Source organism: Protopterus annectens, chromosome 7.part0, assembly GCF_019279795.1.
Source record: "Protopterus annectens isolate FY-2018-M chromosome 7.part0, PAN1.0, whole genome shotgun sequence".
In the NCBI taxonomy this organism is placed as follows: Eukaryota; Metazoa; Chordata; order Ceratodontiformes; family Protopteridae; genus Protopterus; species Protopterus annectens.
The window spans coordinates 403,165,531-403,184,826 of NC_056739.1; the positions used below are offsets into that span (position 1 = coordinate 403,165,531).

General features: G+C 45.3%; 1 protein-coding gene across 1 annotated transcript in view; it reads left to right on the top strand.

Moving 5' to 3' along the window:
• DDX20 (DEAD-box helicase 20) overlaps positions 1-19,296 on the top strand; it is a 204,149-nt gene that overhangs the window by 96,097 nt on the left and 88,756 nt on the right. The window contains exons 6-7 of the mRNA XM_044076991.1: positions 444-582; positions 5,844-5,902. Of these exons, the coding sequence (XP_043932926.1) occupies positions 444-582; positions 5,844-5,902 (198 nt within the window). The remainder of the gene's footprint in view (positions 1-443; positions 583-5,843; positions 5,903-19,296) is intronic.

Below are 19,296 nucleotides of genomic sequence, written 5' to 3' on the forward strand. Positions count from 1 at the left end.
ACTTAACATTTTCTGTATTTGTCATTACCAAAAATAAAACTCATGCCTGTATGGAACTAAATTGCTTCAGTTCATCTATACTATTAAGCTCTTGAAGCATCTCCAGGTATATTAATATATTTGCAGATGTTCTATGATCTGAAATTGTGAGCAAGTGAAGCTTTTAAAGATCATGTTTAAAGGAGTGAAACAGTTTGTTTTTGTATAAGTGTTTGCATGCATCTTTAATTGCTTCCAAACATGGAAGACTTAAGTGTGAGCCATATTTATAGCATTAATATTCATGGGTGGGCAGGAGGTGCTTACATCAGTTTGGGTTCTGGTTCTATATTTTACTTCCCTAGGATAGAAAAGCTGAATTTAGAACAGCCATTTTTTGCATTTTTTTTTATCTTCATTCCTCCTGATTTCAGTTAATGAGCTGTTGTATGCTTCTCTTACAGGACTGAAGCAATATTGCAAGTTGGTGAATTCCTACCCACTGCCTCATAAAGTCTTTGAGGAGAAGGTGAAACACTTAATGGAATTATTTAGCAAGATTCCTTTTAATCAGGCTCTAGTATTCTCCAATCTACATAGCAGGTGAGACTTGCAGCATTATGCATATTTATTTATTTTTATTTAACATTTGTTTACTGGGAAAGTCTGACAAGGAACAAGGCCAATTTTTAGTGGAGGCCTGGATAGAAACGCTCCAAACACATGTCTTTGTAAAGTGGGAGGAAACCGGAGCACCCAGAGGAATCCCACGTGGATGCAGACTCTGCACAGAAGGCACCCCAGGCGAGAATCAAACTGGAGAACCTCTTGCTTTTAGGTGACAATGCAACTGCTGGACCACTGTGTCCTCCAACTTATTATTCCAAGTATTATTTTAATACTTGCAATGTGCAGTGTGAATGCACACATCTAGGATCTCCTTGTGGGTGAGGGCACTTCAACCATCTAAGCCCACCTAACTTGTTTTTAATACTTGTTTGACAGGATGATGACCAGCTACCTGGTTAAATCAGGCTTTCCCATTTGTCTAGCCCCCCAACTACCTTTAAACACTAGCATTTTGAAAGATTCCTTTATTAACACTTTCCACATGAGGAGGTACATTTGGAGCTCCTTACCTTCTGTCTTGTTTATATCCTTGAGTTGTTGTGATGGCCAAAAATGTACATAGCACATCAAGCAATGGTCTCACTGACCCTGTACATTTCAGATATCCTTTATTCATGGTGCTTATTCTTGATGTATAGCTTTTAAATTGGATGAAAAACAGAAAAATTAAGGGGAAAGTAGATCATTTTAAAGAATTTACTGAGACAATAATCCCTGTGACAGTGGAGTTAAAATACTTAACCTGTGGTATGATGTGCATCTGTACTGTGATATTCCAATTTAATTTTGAACTGCTGAGTGTTTATGAAAGTTTCTTTATCACTGGTAAAATGATTTCTGCAATAGTTTCCATGGATATATTTGGATTGTTTGCCCAGTAACTATAGAGGTTTGTCTTTTTTCATATGATAATTCTGGGCATGTGAGCATACTTCTGCAGAGGTTCATTAGGTTTGCAGGTCTGTCACATTTTTCTAAATCATGGGCCAACTAAATTTTGGCATAGGAATTCTTCGGCTTTATTTGCATGATGTCCTTAGTGTTTCACTGTTGCAGTCATTACATTTGGGTAATCTGCTGGCAGGTTGCCCTCAGTCGGCCTGAATAACAAAGTCTTGGGTCCTGCGTCGGTTGCTGTCTCGTCTTCCATGATGTCAGGTCGTCAGGGGTATAAAACATGCACCGATGCCATTTTATTCTGTCTTGCCGCGCGGTGCCCGAAGCAGATCGCAAGTGCCGGTCGGCCGACTCCTGAAATTTTCGCATTCGAGTTTCAGAACCAAAGTTTTCAAACTAAAGCTAAGTACCCCGTTGGGGAAACTTTTTCTTGCTCCTTACTGATGTCAGTAAAAGTTAATAATTGCATTACTTGTGGGAAGCAAATGCCTCATAAGGATTTTCATTTTTACTGTATTCCTTGCCTAGGCCCAGATCATTACATGCCTTGCTGTTGGTTTTGTGCTAGATTTAACCAACGCACTATTAAGCGTCTGTATATTTTTGCTTCTAAATATTTTAGATCAATATTTAATTAACCCGAAATGTCGTCTGTTAGCAATCCGACTAAGACAGACCGCCGAGGTCCCAAACCGATGAAACTTCTCCTAAGCCAGTCGCCGGTACTCAGTGAGGCGCTTTCACAGCCTCTGATGCCTGCTACTTTTGAGTCGCAGGCCTCTACTGAGACCCATGAGGAGTCCGGTATGCCACGAGAATCTCAGAGTATTGAACCTGTAGATGTCTCTCCCGTGGATGAGTCCAGAGCCGCTGAGCAGGCACCGGCTTCTGAGGGTGTTTTCAGGCCTTAACATTTTTATATAAAACTGATGCCAGCCTCAAAAACAAGATCAAATACATCTTCTGTGTCTAAAAAACTGACGCATGAGCCACGTGCTCGGGGCCCTATGCCTAAAAAACAGATCATCAAAATGGCTGAGGACTTAATTACCTTGATCAGGGGTTCCCAACCACCCCACCCGCTAAGAGGCCTAGGCAAGGCACTGATTATGAATTTTCAGATCAGGTTTCCATTTCTTCCGATTCCTCTTCTGATCATGAATTTTCTATTCCACCCTATGAGGATTCTGATGCAGAAGAAACCATCCCATCTGCATCTCCTCCTGAGGATTACTCTTTTGGAGAAACTTTGCATACTTTAAGGGAACATTTTCACTGGGAGACTCAGGATTTCTCTGAATGAAAAAAGAGGCTTGGGGATTTCCTTCTTCCTCAGCATAGGCCTTTGGCAATACCTCCTGTATTAGACATTGTTGATGATGTGTTTTCGGAATCAAGCATGGCTCCTGATTCCCTACCTCTGGCTCCTAGTAAGCCAGACAGATATTACAGGGTTCTTGGCTCCCACAAATTTCTATTCAAAACTCCTGCTGCTGATCCTGAGACTATATCGCAGGGTCCCAAAGGTGTAAAGGCCTCTACAGCCAAAAATCCTACACCCTCTGATAGAGATTCCAGGGTGCTCGATGGGTGGGGAAAGAAGGTTTATACGTCTGCAACCTTGGCAATTAGGGCCTCAAACTGCCAGTTTCATATGCTTAAATATCAACAGCATGTTATGGGCTTATTGAAATGGAAAATGATGTTGATTTCTGATTGTGTGGAAAATAAAGAATTAAAGGAATTATTGCATTCAGCGGAACAGGTTGGAAAGCACACTTTGCAATGTGGTTTTGATTCCTTGGAGGCCTCTTGCAGGGCCGCAGTTACTGGATCTGTGATTAGAAGGCATGCCTGGCTCAAGGAGCAAAATCTGTCTGATCATCTTAAAGGTAAATTGTTGGATGCTCCCTTGCAGCATGATGCTCTGTGTGGTAATAAGGCAGAAGAGTTTTTAAAGAAAATGGAAGACAAAGCTAAATCTATGCAAACTGTAAAAGATTTCTTGCAAGTGCAGCCACCCAGGCTCAGTAGGCACTGTCCTACTAAAACCTGGCCCTTTCCTGTGTCCAACAGAGCCACTCAAGGCAAATCCAGGCGCTCAAAAGGCTCTAGATACCAATCACAGGGTTCTTATAGGTCAAAGCAATGGGGTGCCTCCACCTCCGAATCTGGAGGAAACAAAGCACAACCCTACAGTAAGCAGTCTCAATGACTTCCCTCTACCTTCACCAAGCAGTTATCTTTTGGCAGCCCCCTTGGGGGGGGGGAAACTAGCACTTCAGCAAGAAGGGTTTCAGAACTACAGGCTATCATGGCTGTGGAACCTTTTATTGCATTTTACCCGGACAGGGTGTCCCTTGGGACCTATCCTCCTTTTATGCCTAAGGTGGTATTCAGTGTGGCTCTTAACCAAACAATTCACCTGCCAACATTTTACCCAAATCTGCAGAACAAGGGGGAGCGGATTCTGCATTCATTGGATGTACACAGGCAACTAAGATTCTACTTAAACAGGACCATATCTATAAGAAAATCTGAGCAACTACTGGTGGCATTTGCTGCAGGATCAGAGGGGAAGGCTATATCAAAGCAGACTATTTCTACATGGATAAGCCACTGCATTCGTTTCTGCTACTTGCACCATGGTAAACCTGTGCCCAAGGGGATCAGGTCACATTCCATAAGGGCTGCCTCTACCTCAGCAGCTTTTCTCAGAGGAGTTCCAACCAAAGACATTCTAGAAGCTGCTACTTGGAGCTCTGTTCATACCTTCAGAAAGCATTGTCATTTGCCTCTGTTCTCCAAATCCAGGGCAGGCTTTGCCACTGCAGTTCTGCAGGGCCTTATAGCTGCTCCTAATGCTATTTAGTTCCATCCTCCCATCCATAGCTTTGGGATTCTACCCAAATGTAATGACTGCAACAGTGAAACGCAAAGAACATAGTACAGCTGTGTACACTTGCCATAAATGTAGATGTTCGAGTGTATTCACTGTTGCAGTCCGGATTACACACCCGCCATCCCCCTTTTCTGTAACTTCTCTTTCCTTCGTTGTATTCTACAGCCTTTGTGGTGCATTTGCTTTTAGATGAAGGTAAAGTTTATGTTACTAAGTGCATTTAGATATATTTCTGTTTATATATTTTTGCTCCCCATTTGGGGGGCACCTGACATCTGGGGCAAGAAAAACTGAATAAAATGGCATCGGCTGCATGTTTTATACCCCTGACAACCTGACGTCATGGAAGAGGAGACGGCAACTGACGCAGGACCCAAGACTTTGTTATTCATGCCGACTGAGGGCAACCTACCAGCAGATTACCCAAATGTAATGACTGCAACAGTGAATACACTCAAACATCTACATTTATGGTAAGTGTACACAACTGTACTTTGCACATTGTTTTATATGCGTTTAATTTTGTATGATTGCATGTCAAAGGATCATTTCTGTGTAATTGTATGCCAGTGAATACTGTAATTTAGTATATGATCTATTTCTCAGAGGGAGGATGAAGAACAGTGTGTGTGTTGTATCTTGAAGTATTTCTAAGTGTAGGCACGTGCATATAACTAGTGAGCATGTGCAGGCAGCAGTGCCATTATAACAGCCAGAGTGTTAACATGTATTAGTGTAGTAGTTAGTCTGTTTATAAGTTTATTTAAGCTTGTTACTAAACCTCAATCCTGATGTGTTTGAATGTAACAAAGCTTCTTGAACCAAACCTACAACTGTTCGTCTGTTTTATCCTGACCGGACGAGCGACACTTTCCTTAGGGTGGAGGTAGTAGAAGCAGAAGAGGGAGTCCAAAAGATGAAAGAACCCCACAGTGTGAACACTTGAGACATCAGACTAGTTTACTTTCAATTTTTCGTGAAAGTAGTCGCACACTGAATACTAAAGTTTGCTTGCTGCAAGATTTACAACCACAGTTTTGTAAATATATATGTACACACACGCGCACACTTTTTATTCCAATACAGCTGCTGTACACCTGTGCTTTTGTTTCCTTGTTTATTGAATCAGCTCACATGGTGTATATTAGGAAGGAGCTAAAGGACTTGCCTGTCCTGTCCATAACCCATTGATGGTAATTTAGAATGTGTATCATAACATCAGATACATTCTGCTCAATGCTTAAAGGCATGGCATATTGAGTCCCTGAAATACATAAACCTTTATGCTGCTCTACTTTCAGTATCATCACCTGTATAGAATTGTACTGTGTAAGTTGCATATATTCTGCAGTAACTCTCAGTGAAGATGTGAACTGTAAATGATGATGATTCTGATAATGGCTTAGTTTTAATGTAACAATTTTACATGTTTTAGGGCTCAGCATTTGGCTGATATCCTGACATCAAAAGGACTTCCTGCTATATGCATTTCAGGTAAAATGAGTTTTTGCAGTGACAAAATATGGCAATTTATTATTTTATTTATTTATTTTATTTTATTTATTTAAATGTTGGCGGCTTTGCTGATGTGTTCTATAAGTAATGCAAATTCAAATCATATTATAGTACTTCCAGGGCCTCTGCTTAGAAGTTGCTGCCTTTTGTGAATCTTGACTACCACATGTACGTATTTATGAATAGCCCACATTTAAAACTTTAGACTAACTAAAAGTGGCCTGGAAACTTTTAACAAAGACATTAAGAACAGACTGCTTTTGCAGTTGAGGGATACTAACAGACAATCTGAAGTAGGATATTCATTTGTCTGCAACCTGTGGGTTATGGATCCCATGGTTTTCCAGCTATGGATCCAAGCTCTCAGCTCCTCCTCACCCATAATGCCCTGCTCTACCCTCATGACCTCAGATCTTGTTTTGGTAACTGGATGTGGATACATAGCTCTCAGCTAAGTAGACTATTTTCTTGTGTAAAATCAGAGAATTTTTTTGCTTCTTTAACAATTTTTGTGTGAAAGTAGTAGGTTTCCCGTTAATATTGACTGTTTTTAGTTTAATTTAATTTTCAGTAGTAATTTTATTCCCTCCATGTGCGTAGAGTGTGTGTGAGGCCTGTGTGCTTCTTTTTTTGTTTTAGTTACTTTTCTGTAACTTTAGGTTAGTTTTTAGACTATGGCTGAACAGCCTAAGTCTATATTTTCACCCGTGTGTGGCCATAAGCTCTCACGGCTGATGGCCACACTCGTGTTAAGGGTCTTGGGGTTGAACACCTCACATCTGGTTGTTCCATTTGTGCAGGGTTCAACGGAGGTCCAAGCTGGTCTTGGCGGGTCTTTCTCTGACCTCGGCGACCCTGCGGCTGCAGTTGTTCCCCTGTGGCACCCCTCCTGCTCCTGGGACTCAAACTCCCCAGGAGAGGAGAGGGATGCATCTAAATGTGCTTCTCACCGGGTCCTGAGGAGGAGACCGATTCTCCGCCGAGGCTATCGAGGAGGCATTCCAGGATGCTGATCTGGACCGGATGATGAGAAGGTTCATCCAGGCCCAGATGCAGATGGACTGTCCTTCGATCCGAGTGCTTGCCCGGCTCGATCCACTCTTCGGATCGAGGGAGCCATCCTTTGATCGAGGGGGCTCCCTTCGGCTTTTGATGTAGTGGAGAGGGCTCTGTTGAGGGTCTCTCTGCACTGGGCCAGGCTTCCACCATCCGCCTGGGACCGGACGCGCTGCCCAAGTTGCTCCCCCCTGGAAATTGCTGTGCTTCAGGACTCCTCTGACAGCCCCCCCAGAGGAGGCCCATACGCAGCAAAGGCAAAGGAGGCACATCATTGACTCCTCACTCTCACTGAAGACCACGGACTTAGAGGAGGGGAAGGCTCCCCACGGGTCACTCGAGGATGTGTTTCTCGGAGACATCATGGAAATGTATTGGGTGGGGTGGTCTCCCCAAGTCTTCCTCGACGAAGTCCGTTCCGTTGGAGAGGCATCAACGGGCCCGCCCCTCTCTTTGGGTCCCCTCTGCCGACCCCTGGTGGACCTTATTACAAAGACCTGATAGGATCCTTAGCCCGCCCGACAGGACCTGTAGATGCCATGTTGATGGCGAGTCCTCAGTCCACCCACCGAGCAAGGAGCCTCGATGATGGACAAGCGGATGTTCAGTAACTATTTGAGTCCATTTCGGAGGAGGACAGAGTTCTGCACTCCACCAAAATGGCCACTCTTAGGTCAGTCACAAAGAGCTGCGGGACAGGACTGGTCACTAGACGCCCAGGCCTGGCTCGCCCACCTTTATTTTTCTGAGCCTTTCAAGGCGCTGCTATGAACGCCTTTGATGGTTCTGCTCTGTTTGGCAAGACCGCGGACCCAGAGCGAAGGACGGAAGACGCTGTCTGCCGCTTCTCTGCACCCCAGAGGCCCTATTCTAGGAACCAAAAGGGTCAGAAGAAGATGTGGTTCGAAGTCGCAGCAGTCCCAGCCTGCTCGGACAACCAGTCCTTCCGTGGCAGAGGAGGACAGGGAGGACGCCCTAGAGGCAGAGGGGCTCCCAGAAACTTCGGGTCCAGGGAACCTTTCTCTGAACGGCACTGCTCTACTCTGGAGGCAGTCGGGACGCTGGGCACCTAGCGGCATGGGAGTCCATAACATCGGACCGCTGGGTTCTCCAAATCATATCCAGGGATATCGCATTCCTTTCCTTCACCTTCCAAAGATGAAGTCCCTCCCAGAAAGGGAGGCCGCTGGCAGAAATTGGCCATCTGCTAGAGAAAAGAGCCATCCAGCCCGCTCCCCCAGACCAGATCGGATCAGGGTTCTACTCCAGATTCTTTTTAGTGCCAAAAAGACGGGGAACTAAGACCAATCCTAGACCTCTCTTGAATCTGGCAGTCCCCAAAGAAAAATTCAATGGTCACTCTACAATCTATTCTCCCTTCTGGGAGAAGGCCACTGGATGTGCTCGATAGATCTCACGCCGTACTACCACATCCTAATGGACAGGCGCTCCAGGAGGTTTCTCCGCCTCGGCTGGGAGCCAGTCACTACCAGTTCGGTCCTTCCCTTTGGTCTCACCACAGCCCCCAGGGTGTTTACCAAAGTACTAGCAGTGGTAGCGGCCCACCTGAGGCTTCAGGGGTGCAGGTCTTTCCCTACCTGGACGACTGGCTCCTAACAAGGCATCTACTTCTCTCGCCGAGACTCCTTTCTCCATCTTGCTCCATTTCTGGGCATCACAATAAATACAAACAAGTCCAACCTGGCACCCACTCAGCTCTTAGATTTCATAGGGGCCAGACTAGACACAAGGAGTTTACGAGCCTTCCTCACTGCGGACAGAGTTCTAAATCTGCAGCTCCAGGTGCGGCCATTCTCCATTCATGTTCTGTTCCAGCGGAGTTGGTCCTGAGGGCTCTAGGGTCCATGGCTTCGATAGCACTTCTTCCTCTTGCCAGGCTCAATATGCATTCTACAGTGGACGCTCTTAGTACAGTGGTCATACCTTGCTCTCCCCATGCATCATCCCATAGCGATCAGCAAGGCTTGCAAGCGGTCCCTCTTGTGGTGGCTCCACTCCCGGATCTCCACGAGGGTCGCCCATTTTGTGCTTCTCCCCTCTCGCCACGGTGACCACGGGACAGTCCAAGGCACGTGGATTCAGAGACCTTACTGCATATCAATGTTGTAGAGATGAGAGCAGTGCACTTAGCGTTGCTAGCACTTCAGGACTTTCTTCCCTTGGGAACAATTGCGATTCAATCGGACAATATGACTGTTGTCTGGTACATCAACAAGCAAGGGGGAACAAGGTCTTACCCTCTTTGTCGAGAGGCCATGAGAGTTTGGGAATGGGCAATCTCCACCAATCGCTTTCTCATAGCAACGCACATTCCGGGTCGGTCCAACATCCTAGCGGACAAGCTCAGTCGCACCATTCTGACCCGTGGTCTCTCAATTGTCAAGTAGCGGAGCGCATATTCGCACGGTGGGGAACCCTTCATGCGATCTTTTGCTTCTCCCTCAAACACCAAGTGCGACAGTTTTTGCTTCTAATACCTCCTCCGAGGTACCCCAAGAGACGCTCTGGTGCATGCTTGGCCACCCGGTCTTCTGTATGCCTATCCACCCTTGCCTCTGATGCTGCAAGTTCTTCAGAAAGCCTCTCGGTGGGTTGCAGAATGATTCTCATTGCTCCATTCTGGCCTCGACAGATCTGGTTCCCCTTCCTAAGGTCTCACTCGGTGAATCCTCCTTGGATTCTAGATCCCATTCCGGATCTGATATCCCATCCATCCTGCATTCCTCCTCCGAACCTGGACAACCTGAAGCTGACGGCTGCTCCAGTTCCACTCTTGATAAGGACTCGGTATTTCTTCACGGTAAAGGCTATTTTGGTGGCGGCTCATAAACCATCCACTAGAAAGGTTTACAAGCAAATGGAAACGCAAGGCCTAAATCCCTTCACGTTCCTCTCCCTGTAGTGCTTGATTTTCTAACCTCTCTTTAATGATGGTGCCAGCAGTTCCACAGTCAAAGTTCAACTGGCGGCAATTTCTCACTATCACATTGGTCAAGAGTCTAATCCTCTTATGTCAGCCAAATTGTGCAAAACATTTCTTAAAGGTACTTTCTTTCTCAGGCCCCTATAAAGCAAGCAGTTCCTCCTTGGGACCTTTCTTTGGTCCTACAGGCCTTGACCGCTCCCCCTTCGAGCCGCTGGCCACTGTGGATCTCAAATTCTTGTCCTACAAGACAGCCTTTTGGTAGCCATTACATCAGCCAAGAGAGTTTCTGAACTTCAAGCTTTATCAGCTAAACCTCCTTACTTGGTATTTCATCCGGACCGTGTCTCCCTCAGGACCAACCCGTCCTTCCTTCCTAAAATCGCTTCTGAAGCAAACATCAATCAATCCATTAACCTCCCTGTTTTCTTCCCTAAGTATGAAAACAAAGGTGAATATAAGCTACACTCACTAGATGTTCACAGGCAACTTAGATTTTATTCAACAGGACAGCTGGTCATAGGCAATCCGACCAGCTGTTTATTTCCTTTGCAAAATTCAATTTGGGCAAGCCAATTTCTAAAGTTTCTCTGTCCCGCTGGATTTCACAGTGCATTTTATTGGCTTATCAAGGCACGGGCAGAAGGTTGTTCATGCCCATTCAACCCGGTCAGTATCTACCTCGGCAGCCTTCAAGGCTAGGATTCCTCTAGATGATATTTGTGCAGCAGCCACGTGGGCTTCATCTCATACATTTATTTCTCACTATAAGTTGGATCTTGCATCTAGGGGTGCTCCGAATATCCTTCCATGATGGCCAAGATTCAGGTAGCTGGGGACTCTGTGTTGCAGACAAATGAATATCCTACTTCAGATTTAGAAGTTATGTACTCACCATAACGCTCCATCTGAGTAGGTGTATTCATTTGTCTGCAACCATCCCTCCTATCCCCCTGGCCTTTCAGTTTCCTGCATATTCCTTGTTACCCTTTTGAGGGTATTGTTGCTTTGGCAAACTCGATCTGAGGTCATGAGGGTAGAGCAGGGCATTATGGGTGAGGGGAGGAGCTGAGAGCTTGGATCCATAGCTGGAAAACCATGCCGGTTCGGATCCGATATCGGATCCATAACCCACAGGTTGCAGACAAATGAATACACCTACTCAGATGGAACGTTATGGTGAGTACATAACTTCTAATTTCTTTTTAGTTATCATGTTGTTTGACCAGATGTTCTTCGTGTTTCACTGTTGCAGTCATAACTGTAGGGGTGTTCCTGCCGGCAGGCAGCCCGAGGTCGGCCAGAATTCCAAAGTCTGGGTCCGGCGTTGGCTGTACCAGCAAGTACCCTGACGTCAGAATGCAGAGGTATAAAGCCGACAGCCGACGCCATCTTCCCCTTCTTTCTTGCCATGCGGAGGAAAGCAGCTCGCAAGTTGTTGGTTGGCGAATTCTTGACAGCGTGGTTTGCTTGTCGTCGGTCCGAAGACTTTTTTTTCTTCTCTTCTCAAGCTAAGTACCCCGTTGGGGAAACTTTTTTCTTGTTCCTCCGATGTTAGAAAAAGTTAATAATTGTATATCGTGTGGAAAACAAATACCTCATAAAGATTTCCACTCTTACTGTCTTCCTTGCTTGGGCCCTGACCACGATGTTTCTTGCTGTCGGTTTTGTGCCAGGTTTAATTCTCGTACGATTAAGCATAGGTACGATTGGGCCTTGAATTATTTCGGTAGACGGTTCAATTATAGGATGTCGTCGGATACTTTACCGACAACCAGAATTCACAAGAAACGCAAGGACAAGGATAGGCCTCCGAGGTCCAAACAGGATATTTTGCAGCCGGAGCCAGCTTCGGGTTCGGCTTTCGTCAGTGAGGCGCTTTTGCAGCCCCTGTCGTCAGCCACTTCGGAACCGATGGCCGACACGGACTCCCATGGGGAGCCAACTAGGCCCAGTATTTTATCTGCTGCAGGACCTTCGGACGTCGCTCCTTCAGATGGGTCCGGAACCGCTGTGCAGGTACCGGCTTCTGAAGGGGTCTTCAGGCCTTCTCATATTACTATTTCTACAAAGGCAAAGTCAAAGACTCCTGTTAAGCCAAGGGTTCCTTCTCAAGCTTCTTCGGATCCAGCTCCCAAGTCCCAGAAGCAATTATTAAGGATGGCTGAAGATTTGCTTACTATGATTAGGGGTTCTCACCCTCCTCCTGAAAAAAGACCTAGACAGGATATTCCTTATGATTCCTCTGATCAGGCTTCTGTGTCTTCAGTCTCTTCCTCTGACCAGGATTACTCTTTCCCTCCTTATGAGGATTCTGATGCAGAGGACTCTATTCCCTCTGCTTCTCCCCCTGAAGAATTTTCTTTTGGGGAAACCCTGCATGAGATGAGAGAGCATTTTCATTGGGAAGGTTAGGATTATTCCACTTCCAAGAAGAGACTTAGGGAATTTCTCCTTCTCCCACAACACAGGCCTTTGGCTATTCCTCCTGTTCTTGATATTGTGGATGATGCTTTCTCTGAAGCTACCCTGAATCCTGATTCTTTTCCGCCTGCTCCTTCTAAACCGGATAGATTTTATAGAGTTCCTGATTCCCATCAATTTTTGTTCAAGAACCCTTCTGCAGATCCTGAAACTATTTCTCAGGGTTCCAAGGCTGCTAAGGCCGCCTCTTCAAAAAATCCTATTCCCTCTGAAAAGGATTCTTGGGCCTTGGACAGATGGGGTAAAAAGGTGTATACTTCAGCTACTCTTTCTATTAGAGCTTTAAATTGCCAGTTTCATATGTTCAAGTATCAGCAATTTCTTTTGTCTGTTTTAAAACAAAAACTTTCTTCCTTTCCTGCATGTGCTGAGAACAAGGAATTACAAGATGTACTGCATGCAACTGAACAAGTTAGCAAACATAGTTTACATTGTGGCTTTGATGCCTTGGAGGCTTCTTGTAGGGCCGCAGCCTCTGGTACTGTTATCAGGAGACATGCTTGGCTTCGAGAGCAGAATTTACCTGAACAAGTTAAGGTTAAATTGTTAGATGCCCCTGTTCAGCATGATGTTTTGTTTGGTTCTAAAGCTGAGGAGGTTATTAAAAAGATGGAGGATAAAGCGAAATCTATGCAGACGGTTAAAGATTTCTTACAAGTTCAGCCCCCTAGATTTTCTAGGAATTGGCCCTCCAAAAATTGGTCCTTTCCCACGTCTGACAGGCCTCAAAGGGGAAGATATAGACGCTCCAGAGGTCGGGCTCAGGCCTCTTACAGGTCCAGACAATGGACTGCTTCATCACCTAGAAGGGGTGAAGACAGATCTCAGTCACAAAGGAAGCAGACCCAATGACTCTCTCTGCTGGGCTACAGGTCCTCTTTGCCTGGAAGCCCCTCTCGGAGGAAAACTTTCTCTTTTCTACCAAAATTGGACTCATATTACCCAGGACAAATGGGTTTTAGATGTGATTTTAAGAGGTTACAAGTTCCACTTTCATACTCTGCCAAGGTCTATCGGTTGGCCAGATCTGCCAAAACATCAATGGTCAGAGGCCTTAAATCAAGTGGACGCCTTATTGGCCATGAGAGCCATAGAACCTGTTCCACTTTCAGAGATGGGAAAAGGTTTTTACTCAAGACTATTTCTGGTCCCAAGAAAACAAAACTCATGGAGACCTATTCTGGACCTTTCGGTATTAAACACCTTTCTGGAAATTCCAAAATTCAAGATGCTTACTCCTATAACAACTTCTTCCAATGCTCTCCCAGGATGCTTGGATGGTGACATTGGACTTAAAGGAAGCCTACCTACACATTCCCATCAGGCAGGAACCCAGAAAATACCTCAGATTCAAGGCAGGTTCGAGGCACTTTCAATTCTCTGTACTGCCCTTTGGCTTATCTTCTGCGCCCAGAGTCTTTACCAAGTGCCTGGCTCCAGTAGTAGCTTATTGCAGACTCCAAGGGATTCAAATTTACCCTTATCTGGACGACTGCCTTATTCAGGCGGACAGCAAAGACCTTTTACTTCAGCATCTGCATTTTGTTCAATGCCTTCTCCTTCTACTGGGATTTTCAGTCAACACAAAAAAGTCACATTTGATCCCCTCTCAGCAAATGATCTTTTTGGGAGCTCTTCTAGACACAAGCTTGCAAAGGGCCTTCCTCACTCCAGAAAAACAATTACAGCTGACTTCAAGCTTGCAAAGGGCCTTCCTCACTCCAGAAAAACAATTACAGCTGACTTCAATTTTCAAAACCTTGGCTACTTTAACTCAGCTCACTGCAAGGAAATTCCTGCAGGCATTGCGCTACATGGCTTCTTGCATCCTGTTGATTCCAAATGCAAGGCTTCACATGAGAAAACTTCAATGGTACCTAAAGAGTGTATGGTCACAGCATTACCACAGTCTGGACACAATGATTCCACTGATTCCCTGCCTCCAGAAGGAGTTCCTTTGGTGGTCCAGGGCTTGTGCTTTAAACGAAGGGAATCCCTTCCGTCTGCCTCAACCTTCTCAGATCATAACCACGGACGCTTCGGATTATGCTTGGGGAGCTCATTTTCTAAATATTTGCCAGCAGGGTTCTTGGACAAAGAAACATCTTTTCTGGCACATCAACTTGAAGGAAATGTTGGCAGTTCAAAATGCTCTTCTAGCCTTCCAGAATCTTTTGAATCCGGGGCCTCTTCTGATTCGTACAGACAATACCACAGTCATGTGGTACATAAACAAGCAAGGGGGCTCTCACTCTTACCCCCTTTGCAGACTAGCCATGAATTTATGGGACACGGCTCTAAATCTGAATCTGCATCTTCAAGCTCAATTCATTCCAGGAAAACAGAATCTCTTAGCAGACAGCCTAAGCAGAAACCTTTTGGATCCTCACGAATGGATGCTGGACCCCAGCTTATTCAGCAAGATTACTGCAGTTTGGGATTGTCCTCAGATCTGTTTGCATCCCATCTCAATCATCAGTTGCCTCGCTTTTGCACCAGGTCCTTCCACAAAGCAGCTTGGAAAGTGGATGCTCTGTCATTCAGCTGGAGGAATCTTTCGGGATATGCCTTCCCTCCTCTTCCTCTTCTGCCTCGAGTATTACTGAAAATAAAACAGGACAAACCCAAGATTATCATTCTGATAGCTCCAAATTGGCCTCGGCAGTTTTGGTATCCAACTTTAAAACACCTATTCTTGGAACCTCCTTGGATTCTACCTCTGATCCCTTCTCTTCTGTCCCAGCATCAGGGTCAGATGCTACACTCTCAAGCCAAGACCCTATGCCTGGCAGCTTGGCTCTTCAAGGGCCTTTGATTCCTTCTGCTCTTCCCAAACAAGTTTTGGATGTTCTTCTAGAAGCTAGACGGCCAAGCACTAGAAAATCTTATGCTTCTAAATGGAAAAGATTTTGTATTTGGATGCAGGACCGAGGTTCTAACCCTCTTTTGCCTGATATTTCCTCCATTTTACTTTACCTCTCAAACCTTTTGCTTAAAGGCCTCTCTTTTTCATCCATCAAAATCCATGCTTCTGCTATCTCAGCTCATTTCAACACTGATCCTCCCATCTTTTCTCACCAACTGGTGAGACAATTTTTGAGAGGGGCCAAGAATTTAAGACCTCCCAGAACTCCTCCTGTTCCTGCTTGGGATCTTAATTATGTCTTGGAGAAACTTACTTTGCCTCCTTTTGAGCCTGCTGTGGCTTCGGATATCAAGTTCTTATCCTGGAAGACAGCTATTTTTTTAGCATTGACTTCTGCCAGAAGGGTTTCAGAGTTGCAAGCTCTCATGGCTGTGGAACCATATATTATCTTCCACCAAGACAGAGTTTCCTGGAGGACCAATCCTACATTTATGCCTAAGGTGATTTCGAAAGTGGCACTAAATCAGACTATTCACCTTCCTACCTTCTTTCCTAATCCTCAAAATAAAGGGGGAAGGATCTTACATTCATTGGACGTACACAGACAGCTTTGATTTTACCTGGACAAAACTAAAGATTTCAGAAAATCTGATCAATTGCTTATCTCTTATGCCTCCAGTTCTCTAGGTAAGGCTATTTCTAAACAAACTATTTCCAAATGGATTGCTCATGGAATACGGTTTTGTTACTCTCACTATGGGAAACAGATTCCAGGTACTGTTAGAAGTCATTCAACTAGAGCAGCTGCCACTTCAGCAGCTTTTCTCAGAGGAGTTCCTACCAAAGACATTTTGGAAGCTGCCACTTTGAGTTCAGTGCATACTTTTTCTAAGCACTATAATCTCCCTCTGTATTCTAAGTCTAGGGCAGGCTTTGCCTCTGCTGTTTTGCAGGGTCTTCTAGCTGCCCCTTCTTCTGCATAACCTCCTCCCCCTTTCACAGCTTTGGGATTCTACCCTACAGTTATGACTGCAACAGTGAAACACGAAGAACATAGTACAGTTGTGTACACCTACCATAAATGTAGATGTTCGAGTGTCTTCATTGTTGCAGTCGGTTTCCTCCACCAATCCCCTCTTATTCTTGTTTGTTCTCTCTTCCACTTCTTTTGTGGTGTATTTGTGTTTCCTTTTGGACACCTATTGGTTTATTGGGGGCTTCTGACATCTGGGGCAAGAAAGGCTGGAGAAGATGGCGTCGGCTGTCGGCTTTATACCTCTGCGTTCTGACGTCAGGGGACTTGCTGGTACAGCCGACGCCGGACCCAGACTTTGGAATTCTGGCCTACCTCGGGCTGCCTGCCGGCAGGAACACACCCCTACAGTTATGACTGCAACAGTGAAGACACTCTAACATCTACATTTATGGTAGGTGTACACAACTGTACTTTCTTTTCATTACTTGAGTTTAAAAAGTTTAAAATGTCATTATCCTTCTGTTGCATTTTAGCAGCACTAAGTTTCATGCAGTAAGTTGTCATTGTGGATATGATGCCTTGTGTGGATAAAATGCTCTTGTGCTATCCAGACTCTCTAATCATGTTGTTAAATGTAGTGAACAAAGCCTTGATCTCCTGATGATGCTGCTTTCTAGATGTTCATCGTGCATACAGCTGCAGTCATAACAGATGGGTTATCCTGCCGTCAGGCGGGTCCTCGGTCGGCCGAATTCCAAAGTCTAGGTCCGGCGTCAGTTGTCGTCGCTTGTTCCTTGACGTCAGTACGGCAGGGGTACAAAAGAGGCAGCCGACGTCATTTTCTTCCGTCTTTCTTGCCACGCGGTGCCCAAAGCAGAAGCAGTTCGCAAGTGCCGGTCGGCCAACGCCTGAGATTTACGAAAGTATTTCAGCCGAAGTCTTCTTGAAAGCGAAGTACCCCGTTGGGGAAACCTTTTCTTGCCTCAGACTGGTCAGACAAAGTTAATAATTGCATTTCATGTGGGAAGCAAATACCGCATAAGGATTTCCACTCTTTCTGTATACCTTGCTTAGGCCCAGACCACGACATCTCGGCCTGACGTTTTTGTGCTAGATTCAACAAACGCACTATTAAGCGTCCGGCGGAGTTCGCCCTTCATTTTTTTGGCAAAAAATGTAATTATATTATGTCGTTGGATACTCCGACTCCAGTTTTGAGCAAAAACGCAAGGATAAGGACCGACATACGAGGTCTGCACCACCTACTGAAACCACGCTAAGGCCGACTACCGGTTCTCCGGTACTCAGCGAAGCGCCGACGCAGCCCCTGAGTACCGATGACAATGCATTACTGGTGTCTTCAGTACCCGAGGTCGCAGGCTCCTCGGCCCCCATTCCTACTACAGATACCGACGCCACTCCTGGCGGGGAAACTCAGAATTTAGGCAGGCCTGCCATTTCTCAAGGGGTCTTCAGGCCTTCCTCCTTCTCTATTAAGGCCTTCACTAAATCTAAAACAGCCATGAAAACCAAAAAACACGTTCCTCAGACCTCCTCTCAAGGCACCATGCCTAAAAAACAGATGCTTAAAATGGCTGAGGATTTGATTACTCTTATCAGGGGTTCTCAACCCCCCTATGACAAAAGGCCCAGATTAGAGGAAGACTACCCTTCCTCAGATCAAGCTTCTATTACCTCAGAACTATATGAGGACCAGGATTATGCCTATTCTCCTTTCGAAGATTCTGATGCAGAGGAGTGTATTCCCTTGGTCCCCCCCCCCCCCCGAGGACTTCTCTTTTGGGGAAACCCTGCATACATTGAGGGAACACTTTCACTGGGAAGGCCAAGATTACTCAGATTCCAAGAAAAGGCTCAGGGAATTTCTTCTGCTCCCCCAGCATAGGCCTCTGGCTATCCCTCCTGTTTTAGATATATTGGATGATGTGTACACAGAAGCCAGCCTTAATCCTGAGTCTTTGCCTCCAGCTCCTGTTAAACCAGACAGGTATTACCGGGTTCCTGATTCTCACCAGTTCCTGTATAAAAGCCATACTGCTGACTCAGAAACTATTTCACAGGGTCCCAAGGGAATTAAGGCCTCTACTGCTAAAAACCCATTACCTTCAGAGAGAGATTCCAGAGCTTTAGAAAGGGGGGAAAAAGGTGTACACCTCAGCCACTTTAACCATGAGGGCATTAAACTGTCAGTTCCATATGTTAAAGTATCAACAGTTTTTGATATGTCAGCTGAAAAGCAAGATGACACAACCAGAACAACCAGATTTAAAAGAGTTATTTAAGAGAGTTAAGAGATTTGCAGAGCAAGTGGGTAAACATACCTTGCAGTGTGGTTTTGATGCTTTAGAGGCCTCATGTAGAGCTGCTGTTATGGGGTCTGTTATACGTAGGCATGCTTGGCTCAAAGAGCAAACCTTACCAGATCATGTCAAAGCTAAATTATTAGATGCACCTCTTCAAAAAAATGTATTGTTTGGTGTTAAAGCTGAGGAGGTGCTAAAGAAAATGGAGGAAAAAGCAAAATCAGTGCAAACAGTGAAAGATTTCCTGCAGGTACAGCCTCCACGTTTCAGCAGAAACTGACCTTCATAAAATTGGTCCTTTCCAGCCACGGACAGACCTCAAAGGGGCAAATACAGGTGTCCAAGGGGTAGAGGGCAACCTCAAAGATCTTCAGACAGTGGCAAGCACCAACCCCAAGAGGTGGAGAAGACAGATCACAGTCTTTTAGAAAACGGACACAATGACTTCCCCCTACACCTGCCAAGCAAAGATTTAATGGCAGCACCTTTGGGCAGAAAACTGACATTATTCTCAAAAAATTGGCATATTGTTACAAGAGACAAATGGATTCTGGACATTATAGACAGAGGCTGCAGGTTCCACTTTCACACCCTTCCAAAAATGAGAGGCATGCCAAACCTGCCACAAAATCAAAGGGCAGAGGCACAAAAACAAATTTCAGCTCTCATGGACATGAAAGCAATTCAAGAGGTACCTGCAAAAGAACACGGTCAAGGGTTTTA